This window comes from Hippopotamus amphibius, chromosome 12 (assembly GCF_030028045.1).
Source record: "Hippopotamus amphibius kiboko isolate mHipAmp2 chromosome 12, mHipAmp2.hap2, whole genome shotgun sequence".
Lineage (NCBI taxonomy): Eukaryota > Metazoa > Chordata > Mammalia > Artiodactyla > Hippopotamidae > Hippopotamus > Hippopotamus amphibius.
Genome location: NC_080197.1, coordinates 22,310,042 through 22,328,512, shown reverse-complemented (window position 1 = coordinate 22,328,512; position 18,471 = coordinate 22,310,042). Strand labels below are relative to the sequence as shown.

At 42.6% G+C, this 18,471-nt stretch overlaps 1 protein-coding gene across 1 annotated transcript in view; it reads left to right on the top strand.

Moving 5' to 3' along the window:
* The window catches only part of RPRD1B (regulation of nuclear pre-mRNA domain containing 1B), a 69,196-nt gene extending 52,675 nt beyond the window's left edge, over positions 1–16,521 (top strand). The window contains exon 7 of the mRNA XM_057701341.1: positions 9,479–16,521. Within this exon, the coding sequence (XP_057557324.1) occupies positions 9,479–9,493 (15 nt within the window). The 3' untranslated portion in view covers positions 9,494–16,521. The remainder of the gene's footprint in view (positions 1–9,478) is intronic.
* The last annotated feature ends 1,950 nt before the right edge of the window (positions 16,522–18,471 follow it).

Below are 18,471 nucleotides of genomic sequence, written 5' to 3'. Positions count from 1 at the left end.
TATGACTAAGCTGTAGCAAATGATGGCCCCTTTCTTCTCATCTCCTCTCACTGTGATGACCTTGGGCAAGTCCCTCAGACTTGCGGGACCTCAGCTGCTGCTTAAAGGAAATGAGTGAGGTTGGCTAACCTATGAAGTCCTTGCCAGATCTAAAGTTTTGTGACTTGGCTTTCAGAATATTTCTTCCTATTGAGAATCTTAATACCTCACCCTGTAGATTTTTAAATGCCAGTTATCTGTATGAGCTCATGAAATCGATAAATTAAGGTAGTTATAAGCATACCTATTAATAACTTTAAATGAGATGTTTGTAAAAAGGGCCTAATACCGTGTCTGGGGCAAATTAGGGGCTCCATAGTAGCTGTTACTATATTCAATAATGATTGTAGTTATTTAAATGCACATGTAACAAGAGGTTAAAATAGATGTTTTTTGCAAAGCAGCAACAGATACCACATACCTATACCATATGCTCTATTTATAATGGAGATGGTCAAAAACCTGTAGCTGTCTTAAACCTCCTCACCCACACTGAGGGTATAAAAGAAGAGTAAGAGCTTCATGAAGGAGGAGAATTTTTGGTGGGGATTTGTTTGAAGAGAACCATATGTGTATTTTGAGTCTCAGGGAGAGAAGTGGCTGCCAGCTGCCCTTCACCTCAAGGCTAGGGAAAAGGGCCTCAGTGGAGCTTAATGTACGTCCCCTCTAGGGTAACAATCTGGAGGAGTACACAGACCCTGGCCTGGGAAAATCTAAAGGATGAGATACCAGTGTCTGGCTGGGTGCCTTAATGATGGAGCAAAGGAGAAGTGGCAGAGGTGGGTGCAGCCTCCACTCCCAGAGCCTGTTAAGACGGGGGATGCGTGCATGCCTCCCGAAGACCAGATGTGGTCTGCGTGCAAGAGAACTGGCACATGGTCAACTCAGAGCCTGAGCAAGCAGCAAGGGTTTCCTCCAGAAGGTGAACTTCCAACTCACAGTGCTAACAAAGGAAGCAGAAAGTAGAGCCACATGGGAAGGCATCACCCCTGAGGGATCCCTAGGGCATGAAGATGGCACGACTGGGAGAAGAGGATGGAGGAGCCCACCTGAGAAAGACACAGTTAAACTCTTGCCACGTCAGTCCTCCGTCACCATAACACCTCAACTAAGGATTTTTTCTTGCTTTGCCTTCGTTTCCTCACTCCCATGGCCCTATCCTTGGAAGAGTCAGAAACCTTAATATGCAAGGCAGGCTTCATTTCCCTGATGTTAACGTCTGGTCTGCAGCAGGCCCAGAGAAGCCTCAGCTTCACATGATAAGCCATTTTGATTATAATGGGATTGGACATTTAAATTTCTGAACTGAGACTATTTTGTACCTTAAGTGTGACTACAGGATGATATGATGATGATGGTGATGTAAGATTGACTAGAGAAGTTGTAGAGGCCTGAGTTTTCTTCTAGAGTTAAGGGATACGCTAGTCCCAGAAGTTGGATTTCAAGGGACAGTAGGAGACAAAAATAAAGTTGCTTTGTGATTGTAATTCCACAAGCCTACTTGTTTATCGTAACTGCTACACACATGATTTATTTTACAACCGTTACTTCTTCATTCACTGTTTTATTTTTAACTTTAAAAGTTCATTTCCACATTTTCAATTTGTTTCTTAATTAGTAACTTCAAGAACTATCTTTCTCTGTGTACTTGAACACTTTTTTCTAATTGCAGTAAAATACACGATACAAATTAACCTTTTTAGCCATTTTAAAAGTGTGCAAATCATTAGTATTTAATACATTCATGATGTTGTGCAACCATCACAACCTAGTTTTAGAATATCTTCACCCCCCTCAAAAGGAAACCTCATAGTCATTAAGCAGTCACTCCTACTCCCAGGCCCCAGTCAACCACTAATTTGCTCTGTCTTTATGAAATTGCCTATTCTGGATATTTAATATAAATGGAATTATACAATGTGTGATCCTTTGTGTCTGGCTTTGTCCATTCACCACAGTGTTTTCAACATTCATTCATGTTATAGCATTTATCACAATTTTATTTTTTTAATGGTTGAACAATATTCCATTGTATGGATATGCCACATATTCATCAATATTTATCAGTCAGTTGATGGACATTTGGGTTGTTTTTACCTTCTGGCTATTGTCAATAGTGTTGCTATGAATATTCTTGTACAAATTTTTGCTCGAACACCTGTTTTCAATTCTTTTAGGTATGTACCTTGGAGTGGAAATGCTGGATCATATGATAACTCTATGTTTAACTAATGGAACCACCAAATTATTTTCCACAGTGGCTGCACCATTTCCATTTCTATCAGCAATGGATGAGGATTCTAATTTCTCTACATCCTTGCTGTGTTAGGGTTTTCCAGAGAAATAGAATCATATAGGATGTTGATATATGTAGATAGATGGATAGATAGGTAGATAGATAGATGATAGATAGAGAGAGATTTATTTTAAGGAATCTGCTCTCACAATTGTGGAGGCGTAGTAAGTACAAAATCTGCAGGGTAGGCCAGCACCTGGAGACCCATGAAAGAGGTGCAGTTTGAATCCAGAGACAGTCTGCTAGCAGAATGACTTCTTGCTCAAGTCTGTTTTATTAAGACCTGTGACGGATTACCCACATTGTGGAAGGTAATCTGATTTTCTCAGATGTTCATCCATTTAAATGTTAATCTCATCTTAAACACCACAGAAACATCCAAAATAATGTTTGAACAAATAAATGGGCACTGTGGCCCATCCACATAAAACTAACCATCAAGTTTGTCAATACTTGTTATTTTCCATTTCTAAAATTACAGCTGTATTGGTGTTCTAGGGCTCTGTAAGAAAGTACCACAAACTGGGTAGCTTCAAACAGCAAATTCATTGTCCCACAGTTCTGGAGGCTAGAAATCCAAAATCAAGGTGTTCACAGGGCTGTGCTCCCTCCATATCCCTAGCAGAGGATCCTTCCTTGCCTCCTCTAGTTTCTGGTAGCCCCTGGCATTCCTTGGCTTGTGGGAGCATACCTCTAATCTCTGACTCCATCTTCACATGGCCATCTTCCCTCTGTACCTTTGTCCAGATTTTCCTCTTTTATAAGTAAATCAATTGTATTAGATTAAGGCCCACCTTAATAACTGCATCTTAACTTGATTATATCTATAAAGACTTTATTTCCAAATAAGGTCACAGTCACAGATACCAGGGTTTAGTACTTAAACATTTTTTTTTTTTGAGGTAAGCGGGGGAGAGGAAGGTGGAACATAATTCAACCCGTGACAATAGCTACCCTAGTGGGTATGAAGTGCTATCTCATTGTGGGTTTGATTTGCATTTTCCTAATGACTAATGACATTGTGCACTTTTCATGTGCTTATTGTGCTTTGTATATCTTTGGAGAAATGTCTATTCAGGTCCTTGCCCATTTTTGAATTGGGTTGTCTCTGTTGTTGTTGATTTGTAAGAGTTCTTTATAGATTTTGGATACTAGACTGTTATCAGATACATGATTTGCAGATATTTTCTCCTATCTTGTAGGTGTCTTTTCACTCTCTTGACAGTGTCTTGATGTTATTTTGGTAGAATTTTGATGAATTGTATGATCTGTTTTTTCTTGTGCTGCTTGTGCTTTTTGGTACTGCCAGATCCAAGGTCATGAACATTTACTCCTATGTTTTCTTCTAGGATTTTATGCTTTTAGCTCTTATATTTAGATCATTGGTGCGTTTTTTAGTTAGTTTTTGTATATGGCATGAGGTAAGAGTTCAACTTCATTCTTTCATGTGGATATTCAGTTATCTCACCCAGCACCATTTGTTGAAGAGATTATTTTTTCCCCTTGAACGGTCTTGGCACCCTTGTCAAAATCTTGAACACTTTAAAAAGTGAATTTAAAAGTTAAGTAATGGGTTGTGTCTTGATCAATTCGAGATAACCTTGAAGATCTTTTCCTGGTTCAACTTTTCATAAAATCCTGACAGAGCCTGACTTCCTGGTAGAATTATAAAACTCAGAAATATTCATGAACTAACTCCCACCCCAATTTTCTTAAATTGTCTCCAACAACTTTTAATGAAGTCACCGTCTATTAGTTAAATGATATTTTAAAGTATAAACCTATGGTGAAAACAACTAGAGTAGACATTTTTCAGTTCCACCCATGAAGGGTTAAGCGCTGTGGGAATTGCCTTCCACTGTAAACAACTGGAAAAGCAGACAGAGTATATAAAACAAATGTTTTCAGACGTTGGGCATGAGGAAGCACAGGGCTGTGACTGCCCAAGAGAAGGGAGACACACAGGAAGAGGCGATCACCCATCTTACTCATTTAGGATGTTTCTGGTCTTCAGCACAGAGACGGGGAACCAGACACCCACTGTATCACTGAACTGAGGAGCCAGAGGTGAGAGTTCAGGAAGGCAGAGGCAGCTAAAATTCACATGGAGAAATAACAGACAGGAGGTAGCTGCACAGAGGTAGAGTTCAGAAAACCCCCAGATGCTTCTCTTGATCCTTAGGTGAGTTCTGATGTGTGGAAAGAAAAATCAGAAAGCAGTGAACCAAGTAATTCCCAGGGTTCACACAGGTCTGGGCATAGTGGAAGTTTCTACTAGCCAAAGAGGAGACGTTATAATACACAGTGTTAGATAGAATCCTTAAAAGGTCATGTCTTTGTAGTGGGACTAAAGTAGTCCTAGAGTAAAGGTTGCTTTTAGCCTGCCATAAAACAAGCTCAAGGTTAATCCTTAAACTGATCTGCAAGTAACTGCTTGGCAAAACCAAGTCCAGAGCTCGTTTAAAGAAATACAACAAAACCCAACACTCAATAATGTAAAATTTATTATCTTTGGCACAAAAAAAAATATCATCAGGCAAAGTAGTAGAAAAACATGTTCAGAACCAGGAGAAAAATTGTTCAACAGACCCAGAATGATATAGATGGTATGGAATTAGCTGACAAAGACCTTAAACAGACAGTATTAATATTATAAATACTCAAAGATATATAAAGGAAAACATGAACATAATGAGGAAAGACATAGGATATGTATTTTTTAAAATCCAAATAAAGTTTTTGGAGATGATGCATAGACTATCTGAAATTAAAATAAACTGAATGAGATGAGCAGCAGAAAAAATTAGACCCTGAGAAGAATAGATCAGTGAAGTTAAAGGCCCAAGAATAGATACTATTCAAAATGAAGGGCAAAGAGAAAATATGGGAAAAGGAATGAACGGAGCAGCCTGTGCAGCAATACCAAGTGTCAAAAATACATACCAGCAGGAGAGGAAAGAGAGAAAGAGACAGAAAACATACTTGAAGAAATAATGGCCATTCCCCAAATACGATGAAAATGATAAAGGCATAGATCCAAGAAACTCAGTAGCCTACAAGAAGAATAAACATGAAAAAAGCTTACATCCTAAGACACATCATAGTCAAATTGCTAAACCACTGACAATGAATGTAAAAAGAAACATATATCAAGGAACAAAGATCAAAATAGCAGCAAACTTCTTATCATAACCTATGCAAGCCAGAAAGGAATGGCATGGCACGTTTCAAGTGTTGAAAGGGGGGAAAAGATCTAGAATTCTGTATTTAGCAAAAATGTCCTTCAAAAGTGGATGGGCATGTGGGCCAAGATTGTGGAGTAGGAAGACCCTGAACTTACCTCCTCCCACAGGCACACCAAAATTGCAACTATTTAGAGAGCACCTGTCTATGAGAACAACTTGAAGGCTAGCAGAAACAATGGTCCACAACTAAAGACATAGAGAACTATAACAAGATGGGTAGGAGGGGTGAAGATGCAGTATAGCTAGAACCCACACCCCCAGGTCAGTGACCCACAATTGAGAGCATAATCACAATTGCACAGGTTCTTCCCAAGGAGTAAGAGACCTCTTGCTAGGGGTCCTGTACTGGGACGATAAGCCCCAGAAAGTCTGACTTTGAAGGCCAGTGGGCTTGCATACAGGAGAGCCAGAGGGCTGTAGGAAATAGAGTCCACTGTTAAATGGCGCTCACAAAATCTGACATGTTCCAAGTCCTAGTGCTGGGCACTTACTTGAAAGGAGCCTGGATCAGACCCACTTGCTGACTTTAGAGAGCCTCCTGGAGAGGCAGGAATTCCCCTTGGGGACGTAGATACTGGAGGCAGCCATCTGGGGGAGCTTGTTCTACCACAAGGACACTGGTGGTGGCAAGAACCATTTTGGAGTCTTCTCTCTATAGCCTATTAGTGCCAGGGTCTTACCCACCCACCAGCAGGCCAGCATCTGTCCTTGGAACCCCCTAAAATAATCATGTATTTATAGTTATATATGAATCTCATGGTAACCACAAACCAAAAATCTATAATAGGTACACACACCAAAAAAGAAGAGAAAGGAATCCAAACACAACACTAAAGATAGTCATCAAATCACAAGGGAAGACAGCAAAAGAAGAAGAAAGGAACAAAAAAGAATTACGAAAACAACCAGAAAACAATAAACAAAATGGCAACAAGTACATACCTATCAATAATTACTTTAGAAACTTTCTAAGTGGCACAGTGGCTGGGAGTCTGCCTGCAAATGCAGGGGACACGGGTTTGATCCCTGCTCCAGGAGGATCCTGCATGCCACGGAGCAGCTAGGCCCATGCTTCATGGCTGTTGAACCTGTGCTCTGGAGCCTGTGAGCCACAACTATTGAGCCTGTGTGCCATGGCTGCTGAAGCCCATGTGCCTACAGCCCATGCCCCACAGGAGAGGCCACTGCAGTGGGGAGCCCATGCACTACAATGGAGAGTGGCCTCCACTCGCTGCAACTGGAGAGAGCCCATGCTCATCATCGAAGACCCAACACAGCCAATAAATAAATAATAAATAAATTTATTTAAAAAATAATTAAATGTAAATGGACTAAATGCTCCAATGAAAGACACAGAGTGGCTAAATGGATAAAAATAAACAGGACCCATGTATATGCTGCCTAAAAGACTCACTTTAGATCTAAAGACATACACAAACTGAAAGTGAGGAGATGGTAAAATGAATTCCATGCAAATGGAAACTAAAAGAAAACTGGCGTAACAATGATTAGATATAATAGATTTTAGTAGTCTTTCTCTTTTAAGACTTATTTATTTATGTATTTACTTATTTATTTTTGGCTATATTGGTCTTTGTTACTGCACACAGGCTTTCTCTAGTTGTGGTGAGCAGGGGCTACTCCTCGTTCTGATGGGCTTCTCATTGTGGTGGCTTCTCTTGCTGTGGAGCATGGGCTGTAGGCATGTGGGCCTCAGTAGTTGTCTCTCATGGGCTCAGTAGTTGTGGCTCATGGGCTCCAGAGCACAGGCTCAGTAGTTATGGCACATGGACTTAGTTACTCTGTGGCATGTGGGATACTCCCGGAATAGGGATTGAACCCATGTCCCCTGCACTGGCAAGCAGACTGTTTTTTTTTTTTTAAACTTAAAATATATGAATTTTATTATTTGTAAATACAGTTGATTTAAAAATTATGGTTCTTTGTCTCTTAAAGGCATACTCAAGCTTACCTTTTATTCTTTAAAGTCAAGAAAAACTTTTTTTTCTTTGAGAATTTTTATTGAGATACAATTGACATACAATAAACTGTATATATTTAAAGTGTGCAGTTTGATATTTTTTTTCTTATTAGTAATGTATATATGGCAATCCCAATCTCCCAATTCATTTCCCCCCAACCCCCTGCCCCGCCCCACTTTCCCCACTTGGTGTCCATATGTTTGTTCTCTACATCTGTGTCTCTATTTCTGGCAGGTGGACGCTTAACCACTGTGCCACCAGGGCAATCCTGACATAATAGAGTTTAAAATGAAGACTGTAACAAGAGACAAGGAAGGACATTACATAATAATAAAGGGATTAATCTAACAAAAAGATACAACAATTTAAAATATATATTCGCCCAACATAGGAGCACCTAAATATATATGGCAAATAGTAACTTATAATATGAAGGGAGAAATTTACAGTAATACAATAATAGTAGGGAACTGTGACACCCCACTTACATCAATGGACGGATCATGCAGACAGAAAATCAATAAGAAAACACTGGCCTTGACCAACACATTAGGCCAGATTAACTTAATAGATATAGAACATTCCTTCCAAAAGCATCAAAGTACACATTCTTTTCAGGTGCACATGGAACATTCTCCAGGATAGATCACATGCTGGACCACAAAACAAGTCTCAGTAAATTTAAAAAGGTTGAAATCATATCAAGCATTTGTTGACCATGATGGTATAAGACTAGAAATCAAATACAAAAAAAAAAAAAAAAATCACTACATAAAACCCAAACACATGGAGGCTAAATAATATGCTATTAAACAAGAAATGGATTTTTGAAGATATCAAAGAGGAAATTTTTTAAAACCCTGAGTGGGAGAAGATATGTGTAAGCAATATAGACAAAAGGGGTTAATATCCAAATTATATGACACATCAAAAATACAAACAATCCCATTTTTTAAAAATGGGCAGAGAACCTGAATAGACCTTTTTTCCAAAGAAGAAACACAAATGGCCAACAGACACATGAAAAGATGCTCAACATCACTAATTATCAGAAGAATGCAAATCAAACCACAGTGAGATATTACCTCATACCTGTCAGAATGGCTGTTGGCAAAAATATAAGAAATAACGAGGGTAGGTGAGGAATTGGAGAAAAGAGAACCCTTGTGCACTATTGGTGGGAATGTAAATTGGTGCAGCCACTGTGGAAAACAGTATGGAGAGTCCTCAAAAAATTACAAATAGAACTTCCAGATGATTCAGCAGTTCCACTTGTTGGTATTTTCCTGAAAAAAAAACAAAACATTTGAGAAGATATATGTGCCCCTATGTTCATTGCAGCATTAAATACAGTAGCCAAGATATGGAAGCAAACTAAGTGCCCATCAACAGGTGAATGGATAAAGAAGATGTGGTATATACACAATGGAATATTACTCAGCTATAAAAAAGAACGAAATTTTGCCATTCGTGTCAACATGGGTGGACCTAAAGGGTATTATGCTAAGTGAAATGTCAGAGAAAGACAAACACCATGTAATTTCACTTATATGTGAAATCTGAAAAACAAAACGAACAAAACAGAAACTCATAGGTACAGTGGTCAAACTGGTCATTGCCAGAGAGGGTGGTGTTGAATGAAATGGGTGAGGGAGATTAAGAGGTACAAACTTCCAATTATAAAATAAATGTCATGGGATGTAATGTGCAGCATAGGGAATATGCTGTACATTATATGACTACATAATATTGGAATAACTTTATATAGTGACAGACAATAACTGGACTTATCTTGATGATAATTTTGTAATGTGTAGAAATATTGAATCACTATATTGTACCCCTGAAACTAATTTAATATTGTAAGTCAATTTTACTGTAATTTCTTTTTTTTTTTTTTTGGCCTTACCATGCAGCATGCAGGATCTTAGTTCCCTGACCAGGGATCAAACCTCCACACCCTGCAATGGAAGCACAGAGTCCTAATTGCTGGACTGCCAGGAAAGTCCTTACTTTAATTTTCTAAAAAGAGAGAAAAAATGAAGATGAAAGAAAAATGTTTTCAAAGCAACAAAAGCTGAAATAATTCATCACCAGTAGACCTGAACAATAAGAAATGTTAAAGGAAGTTTTTCAGACTAAAGAAAAATGATACCAAGATAGAAATCTGGATCTACACAAAGGAATGGAGAGCACTGAATATAACTCCATGGGGAAGCATATGATTTTTTCTCACAATTTAAATGTCTTTAAAAGATAGTTCACTGTTGAAACAAAATAATGTACTTAAAAGAGTTTTATAACATACAAAATATATGACAACAGTAGCATAAAGTCAGAAGGGGGAGAAATGGAAGTATTATTGTAACGATCTTATAGTATTTGTGATGTGTTATAATGTCACTTGAAGGTAGGATGTGATAAGGTAAAGGTATACACTAAAAAGTTTAAAACACCATGAAAATAATGAGTTGTAGCTAATAAGTGAACAGAGGAGATATAATGAAATCATAAAAGTTATTCAGTTATTTCAAAAGAAGGCAGAAAAAGGGGAAAAAATGGAGCAAAGAATAGATGAGACGTAGAAAGCAAATAGCAAGATGATATGCTAAAATCTGATTATATCAGTAATCACATTAAATGTCTACCTCAGTTAAAAGGCAGAGATAGCAAGAAATGTAAAGTGCATAGTTCCAGGTGTCAGAATAACCAAGGAAGACGCGACCCACGTACGCACTAGATGGAACGATGCTTTACTCACAGAGAGAAGAGACAGAGCCAGATCTGCTTTAAATGTGAGCATTGGTTCCCCATGGTCAGCGGGTCCTGTCCTGCAACTGACACAGGAGGATGGTCGGCACATGCCCCTCTTCTGCTGCAGGAGGAGGCCCCTGTTCCCTCTTCCCAGGAACCAATATAAGCAGTGGGGTTAGCCAGGTGCCACTTAAGCGTAACAAAAACATGCACATCCCCTGTTAGCAGGGAAGGATATTTGCAAACAAGATGATATGCCCAGGACCGGCTGTGAGAACTTCTTACCTTCCTGTAAGGAAATGTTTCAGGCCCCAGGAACACTTTCAGGCAACTGCGTAAGAGTCATCAGGCTGTGTATGACCACCCTTTCCAACATATTGACTATCTGACCCTTTACAAAAGTTTGCCCAGCTCTGGATTAATGTAACATGTACTTCAGCCCAACAGAGACCATGATGACTTCTGAATTACTGGGCTGTGAGTTAATGAGGTCTCCATGTATTTCCTAACATGCACACTTTCAAAATATCAGAAGATTAGGTTGGGTAGTTCTCCTCTCCCTGTACCAGGAACCCACTGGGTGATTGTGGGCTGTTAGATATGCATGTGGACTCAAAGCCAGGTTAGAATGCATTTCACTTCCCTGGGTGGGCTCTTTGTGATGTTGCTACCCTGGAGGAGTCCCCTTCAGTTAAGTCTGAGGAGTCCACTTGGCATGCTCTAGGCTAGAGCAAAGAGCCCTGAACTTGGAACCCAGGTGAAGTCCCAACTCCATCACTGCAGAATGGAGTGACTTTAATTTTATTTTTTAGTTTTTGGCTGCATCCTGTGGCATGTGGGATATTAGTTCCCCCACCAGAGATTGAACCTGTGCCTACTGCATTGGAAGGCGGAGTCTTAATCACTGAACTAGCACGGAAGTCCTAGAGTGACTTTAGGCAAGTCACTCCACATCTCAGGGTGAGGCTGACTTATCAGGGAGATGTATTATTTCCAGATCTCCCTGGAAATCTTGATCCCTGTGCTTAATATGAACAACTGCTCGGAGAGGCAGCACAGGGAGGTTACGGGCACCAGCTCCAGACTCCAACAATCTGAGTTTGAGTCCCAGTCTCCCCGCTTAATTGGCACTTTGGCTGAGTGACTTTATTCCCTGTGTCTTGGTTTCATCATCTGTACACTGAGGATGATAATAATAGACTCTAACTCCGAGGGTTATGGGGATTTAATGAATATTGCTAAAGTAAGCTGAGCTACATGAGTATTTGTTAAATAAATAAAAGCTGTTTACTGATGTGGAACAATCCCTTGCAAACTCTGGGCATGTGAGCCTGGGATGTGGTACAGCTGGACTCAGCCATTCTCTGGAGGTCATAGAGCAAGAACTGTGTCCTCCTACAGTCAAGACAGCTGTTGTGAAAAGATACTGAAGAGGGACACCAGCCCATTGCAGGAGAGTAGCTAGGCCTCAAAATCAATCTCCCAGGAATGATGACCTGGAACAGTTCAGCTTGCAGATGAGAGGGCAAATATGGTGGTGCTCAATGTACATAGAGGAAGACAGGCATAAAAATGGTTCTTACTTTGAGGATAAAACTGGGGACAGGAGTTGAAAGTTTCAGTTGGGAGAGCTTCTGACCCATTATCAGGAAGACATTGCCCCACCAAGGCTGGCTGAGCCTTCTTCTCTGGGGTACTGTAGAGAGCTTCTCAATTAAGGTAGAGAGATGAGATGAAACCTGCAAAGGGGACTTCCCTGGTGGTACAGTGGTTAAGAATCCACCTGCCAGTGCAGGGGATATGGGTTTGATCCCTGGTCTGAGAAGACCCCACATGCCGCTGAGTAACTAAGCCCACAAGCCACAACTGCTGAGCCTGCCTGCTGCAACTACTGAAGCCTGCATGCCTAGAGCCTGTGCTCTGCAAAAGGAGAAGCCACAGCAATGGGAAGCACGTGCACCACAATGAAGAGAAGCCCCCACTCATCACAACTGGAGAAAGCTCGTGCACAGCAACCAAGACCCAATGCCGCCAAAAAATAATAAAGTTTAAAAAAGAGAGAGAAACCTGCAAGGGCCCTCCCATGTGGAATAGTCCTACACTCTAGTATTTCTGTTGGCTTTGAGATTTGATTACTGATAAGTGTGGTAGGAATGAAGCCAGTGCTTTTAAAGTTCCAAAGTTTGAAGCTAGTGTCTGCCCAAATTCCCTGGGCTACCTCCTGATGAAGTGCTCACCGGCCTGACATTACTCTAAGAGCCCCCCACTCCCATGGATTTTGAAACACGGGTTGGTGGTGACAGCTCCTGGCAAGGTCATTGAAAGGCAATTTATCTGAGCACTGTCATTGCTCAAGAACCCGAGGACAGCCCTCCAAACCCTCTTTTGATATCGGCACTGATTGCCTTTGAAACTCCAAAAGGGCCATCCAGACCCGGCCCCTAGTTTGCCCAGAATGCAATGGCATCTGGATTTCGTTTCGATGGCCTGGCAGTCTATGAAGTCATTTCCAAGAGGGACTTTCTTATCTGCCTCAGCCAAAACAAGCATGGACAGTCCTGATTCTGAGGTAATTAAAGTTCATTAAACTTTGGAAGTACATTACAGCATGACCTGTTATACATGGATTCAGATCAGCCATGGTTCAAATCAAGCTCTCCCTTCCCATCACCATCTCCTGACCAGCCATGGAACAAACTGGAAGCGAACTCCCTGTCCCTAGAGGCGACAAACAGTGCCTATTCGATCTCTTATCTTGGGAATAGTTACAGAGGGGATTCGCAAATCCCAATAGAACAGGGGTTGCAAACTCAAATGCCCTCAGGACATGAGAAGGCGATAGGAAGGAGGGATTTGGGCAGCTGTGCGCAGGCGAGCGTGTGACACCCGCTCTGTAGTTCAGCCAAGTGTCGAACACCGGAAGGGAAGATCAGTATCACCAGATTGTCAGATTTTTCTAAGAGAATGTGGAAACCTGGATTTGCATGTAAAAATATTTTAGTTTTTAAATGTTGGCAACTAATTTGAATACCAGTTTGGAATATATATATTTTTGGACTATCAGTTTGTTTGTTCTTGGAATGCCAATTTGTTTTGGAATGCCATATTGCATATTTGCACGTTGAAAGTTACTCTCTGCTGAGGACCTGTGACAGGAGTTTGCACAGCTGATCAGTCTGAGGAAGAATCCCTGTTCGAAGAAGAACCTGTTAGCCTTGGATCAGAGCCTGCAAGTACCTTCAAGTTAATCCAGTCTGACTACTTGCAGCTTGCTGTAGAGACAGGAGCACTGGCCAGAGAGTCCAGAGCCTGGGGTTCTGGTCCCAGCCCTGTCACTGATTCCTTATTTGACCTTGGGAAAGTCTCTGTCCTTCTCTGGCTTCGGTTTCCCCTTCTGGAATTGGCCCAGAATGTCTCAGGTCCCTGCCAATGCAAATGGTCTAGAGCTCTGCTTGGGAGGAACCCCAAATTAAAAATTCTCAAAAGTAGGTCCTGTTCTTGATTTGGGGTGAAACGGCTATTTTCAGGACCAGTTGTACATCTTTGGAACCAGTAGTTCCAGAGCTCAGAAAAGAGTTTACCAGAAACGAGGCTTTCCCATCAGCTTCTAGAGTTTTTTGCCAAGATCTTAGGGCTGATGGAGGTGATCTGTTAGCATTCGTCAAGTTCCAGTGGCGAAGGTGAGTGGGGCTTATGACAGATGGGAAATGGCAGGTGAGGGGTCACACAAGGGCCTGGCTTCTTGTCCTGTTCTCATTCACTCTGCATCCCAGGAAGTCCTTCCCTGTCTTTGGGTTTCAGTTTCCTCTGAGGAAGTTGTCTGGCTGGTTTCTGAGCCCCCTTTGAGCCCTGGAGTCTTGTGATTCTAACGAATTATTTTTCAAAGTTGTAGTTTTATCATCTTCCCAAGGATTTTAATTTGTTTTTTAATTCAATAGGTGTTTCTTAAGCACCCACTGGTGATAGGCATTATGGATGCAGTTAGTAAAACCAGGTTTAGTCACTGCCCTCATGGCACTTAAAGTCTTGGGGAGAGACAGACAGTGACCAATCAGATAAAGGCACAGTGGGCCTGACAAAGTGCTATGACCAGAGGATGAGTTTTCAACAGGTGGCTTGAACCTAGTCGGGGCCGGATGGGGACAGCTTCTTCAAGGAAGTGACTCTTGAGCTAAGATCCCAAGGGTGATGAGGGGTTAACTAGGTGAAAGGGATGAGAAAAGTGTTCCCAGAAGAGGAACAGCATGTGCAAAGCCTCTGCCAGGAGGGCACAGGGTATGTTTGAGCCCTGAAAGGAGCCATCATTGCTGTGAGGTAGGGCTGTCGAGGTTCAGGGCGAGCGAGACCCTGCAGAATCTTGTCATCCACGGAGACGGCTTGGGTCTTCCTGCTGAGAATCATGAGAAGCCTCTGAAGGATTTTCAGCAAAGAAAGACAGCATCAGATCTGCATTAAAAAAAAAGACTCCTCCGAATACTATTAGGAAGGGACAGATGATGGTGGAAGGGATTGTGGAGGCAGAGGGGAGCAGAAGAGATGATGGGGCACCAGTGAGGAGATGGTGATGGAGTAATGACATCCTGATGAGACACGATGGGGGCCTAGCCAAAGCCATGACGGTCCAGTGTGGTCAGACTCGGAAACTGTTTAGGATTTTGAACCAACAGGATGTGGCGACAAAGGGAATGAGAAGTTGAAGCCAATCCCGGCTCTCTGCGCAGGTGCATCTGAAGGTGAGCTGGCCTCAGACCTACGTGTGTGTCCCAGCAGCTGCCCCCCTTGATGCAGGCAGCCTGTGAGCTGGTCCCCAGTAATACCCTGCTTCCTGGTTTTCCCACCCTTGTGTAATTCCCTCCTGAGTGTGGACTGGACTTACTGACTTACAGCTAACAAACAGGAAACATCAGAAGTGGTGGGTGAAGAGGTTGGTTCTAAAAGGACTGTGCCTTCCACCTTGGGTGCTTCTCTTGCTCCCTCTTCATCCCTTGTGCTGGGGGAAGCCAGCTGCCTTGACGTGAGGCAGCTCTGTGGACAGGCCCGTGTGAGTGAGCTTGGACATGGCTCTTCGGAGACCCGCCAACAACTATGTGAGTGCGTTTGGAATCCAGTCCTCCCCAAGTCAAGCCTCGACATGTCTGCCACCAAGGCCGACAACTTGATTGCTGCTTTGTGAAAACTCTTGACTTAGAACCACCCCGTTAAGCCACGTTCAGATTCCTGAGCCACAGAAACTGAAAGTTTATAGTTATTTGTTATTTCCAGCAGCTAAATTTGGGGTAATTGGTTAGGCAGCAACAGATCGTCCATACAGCCCTCCCTAACACAAGCTGGGAAGGGAAGGGTTAACCCCAGGGCCCCCAGGCTGCAAGGTCAATGCCTCCAGCTTGAGGGACCGTTCATTACAGAGCTACCGAGTTATCTAGCGGCTCAGCCAACATTTGGGTCTGCTGCCAGCTGGGCCTCAGCCCCCCTGTGGCGCCTGTCAGAGCAGGGGCCCCAGAGGGTGGGGGTGGGGGGCATCCTGGAAACGGACAGATTTATTAACAGCCTTGGTTCCCTGCATCTGCCTGTGGTGCTCCAGCTGCAAGTAAAGCTGGTGAGGCTCTATGGCCATGTCTCCGGCAGGGGTCAGGGCTGCCTCAGCTCATGGATTGCAGCATCTTCAGGAGCTCATGGCCCCCGGTTTGTGGTGTTTGGAGTCCAGAGGGAGGTGCCGAGAGGCTACCCCAAACCCCAGAGACTGCCAGTAACCACAGACAGCATGTATGCAGCACCTGCTGGGTGATGAGCCCTTACATTCACCATCTCGTTTAATCCTCACAATAACCCTCCGAGAGTAGGAAGACCTATTAGCTCCACTTTGCAGGTGAGGAAACCAAGGCTCAAGGTCAGGTAGCTAGAGAGTATAGGACTGACTCCGAAGTCTGCATGCTTATGTGCCCTGCCTCCTGGGCCCCTCTGGTAAGGATTATGGATTTGGTGGCTGAATGGTATGGGGGGAGCTGCTTCAGGGGATAAGGTGGGAGAGTTGAGGAGCCCAGGCCCCCCATGCCTGCCCCAGTGAAAGCATCATTATTGGTCCGTGTTGTGTCTTTAAGGGACTGTGTCAAATTTCACTTGAAAAACAGTTACAGGGACTTCACTGGTGGTGCAGTGGTTAAGAAACCACCTGCCAGAAACAGAGATGCAGATGTAGAGAACAAACATATGGACACCAAGTGGGGGGGGTGGGGAGGGTGGTGTGGGATGAACTGGGAGATTGGGATTGCCATATATACATTACTAATAAGAAAAAATATCAAATTGTACACTTTAAATATATGCAGTTTATTGTATGTCAATTGTATCTCAATAAAATTTCTTAAAAAAAAAAAAAAGAATCCACCTGCCAATGCAGGGGATATGGGTTTGATCCCTGGTCCGGGACGATCCCACGTGCCACGGAGCAATGAAGCCTGTGCGCCACAACTACTGAGCCTGCGCTCTAGAGCCCACGCACCGCAAATACTGAAGCCTGTGCACCTAGAGCCCATGCTCCGCAACAAGAGAAGCCACCGCAATGAAGAGTAGCCCCCGCTTGCCACAGCTAGAGAAAGCCTGCACACAGCAACAAAGACCCAAGGCAGCCAAAATAAACAAATAAGTAAATCTTTAAAAAAGAAAGAAAAACAGTTACAAAACCCAAACCAAACCAAACCAGGTAGCATGGTATTTCAATGTGTGGCCTGAACTGAAAATGTCCCAGTCCCAAGTCCCCACTTAGTGACCTGGGGGGCTAATAATAGGTCCTGCCTCGTGGGGACTGATGGGGGATTCAGTGAATCAAGCCTGTTAAGCCTTAGCACAGTGCCAGGCACAGAGTAAATACTCAGTGGACTGCTGTGTGCAAGGAAGGATTTGCCCTTATCAAAGGGATCTGTGATGTTGGGAAAAGGAAGAAAAAACACCTGACTAGGCAGCGGGGAGCCTTTGAAGGCTTAGGCAGCGGGGAGCCTTTGAAGGCTTTGAACAGGGTGAACCCTCTCAAGTCTGTGCTTGTGGAGAAGCCCCTAGGCCAGCACCCACCACCCATGGGGGAGCTGCTCTGTTTGCCACAGAAGTTGAACTTGGTAGATAAGTCTGGTGGGGCGGAGGTGGGGGGCAGGAGGCAGGGCGAGCCTAGGAGAGGGGCGTGGACAGCGATGAGATTAGGGGTTGCTCCAGACATGTTCTGGAGCCTTAAATCCTGGCTCATTTTACCCACTTTACCAGAAGCATTAAGTTGATTCTGAGAGGAGCCAAAGGAAAGGACAGAGGCTGCCTCCCGCTGCCAAGTGTGAGAAGAGCTCAGGTCCCACCTGAGGAGAACCAGCCACTCGCTCTGAGCTCAGGTTCTTTCTCCAGCACCCCTGGATGCAGCCCATCCTGCCCCTGCTTGAACCCTTCCAGTGATGGGAAGCTCGCTCACACACAGGGTAACCTGTTCCCACAGGTTTATCTCTGGAAGTTCAGAAGATCTTCTTGTCCCCTAAGTGTAAATCTTCCCCCCAGCAGCTTCATTCAATAATTCAGTGGGTGGTTATATGGAAGCATATTTGTAATATGTTTATTTTTGAATCCAATAAAAACACTAAATTTTCTTCTTAATTTAGATAACATAGTTGTAGATCATTTTGGGTTTCTCTACACATACTAATTATAGTAACTTTGAAAGATGGCATTTATTTCTTTTCCATATCTTACGTCTTTTCTTTTTCTTCCCTCACTGCACTGGGTAAGACTGCCATAAAATGGTGAATAAAATGCACATAGTGGGCATCCTTGACTTCTTGACCTCAAAAGGAAAAGCTTGCAATATTTTACTATTAATTATGGTAGCCGCAGACATAGTCTTTATCAAATTATAGAAGTTCCCTTCTGTTTATAATGTCGTAGATTATCATTTTTTTGGTTTTAAAATTATGAATAAATATTAATTTTTATCTGGTCGTTTTCTGCACGTAGTTTTTGTCTTTTAATCGCTTTATGTGCTGAATTGTATGAATAGATTTTCTATTGTTAAATCAATCTTGTGTTCCTGGGACTAGCCCACTTTCGTGGTATCCTTTTATATAGTGATTTTTGTGGCTAACATTTTATTAAGGATTTTTCATTTATATTTATGAGTAAAATTGGC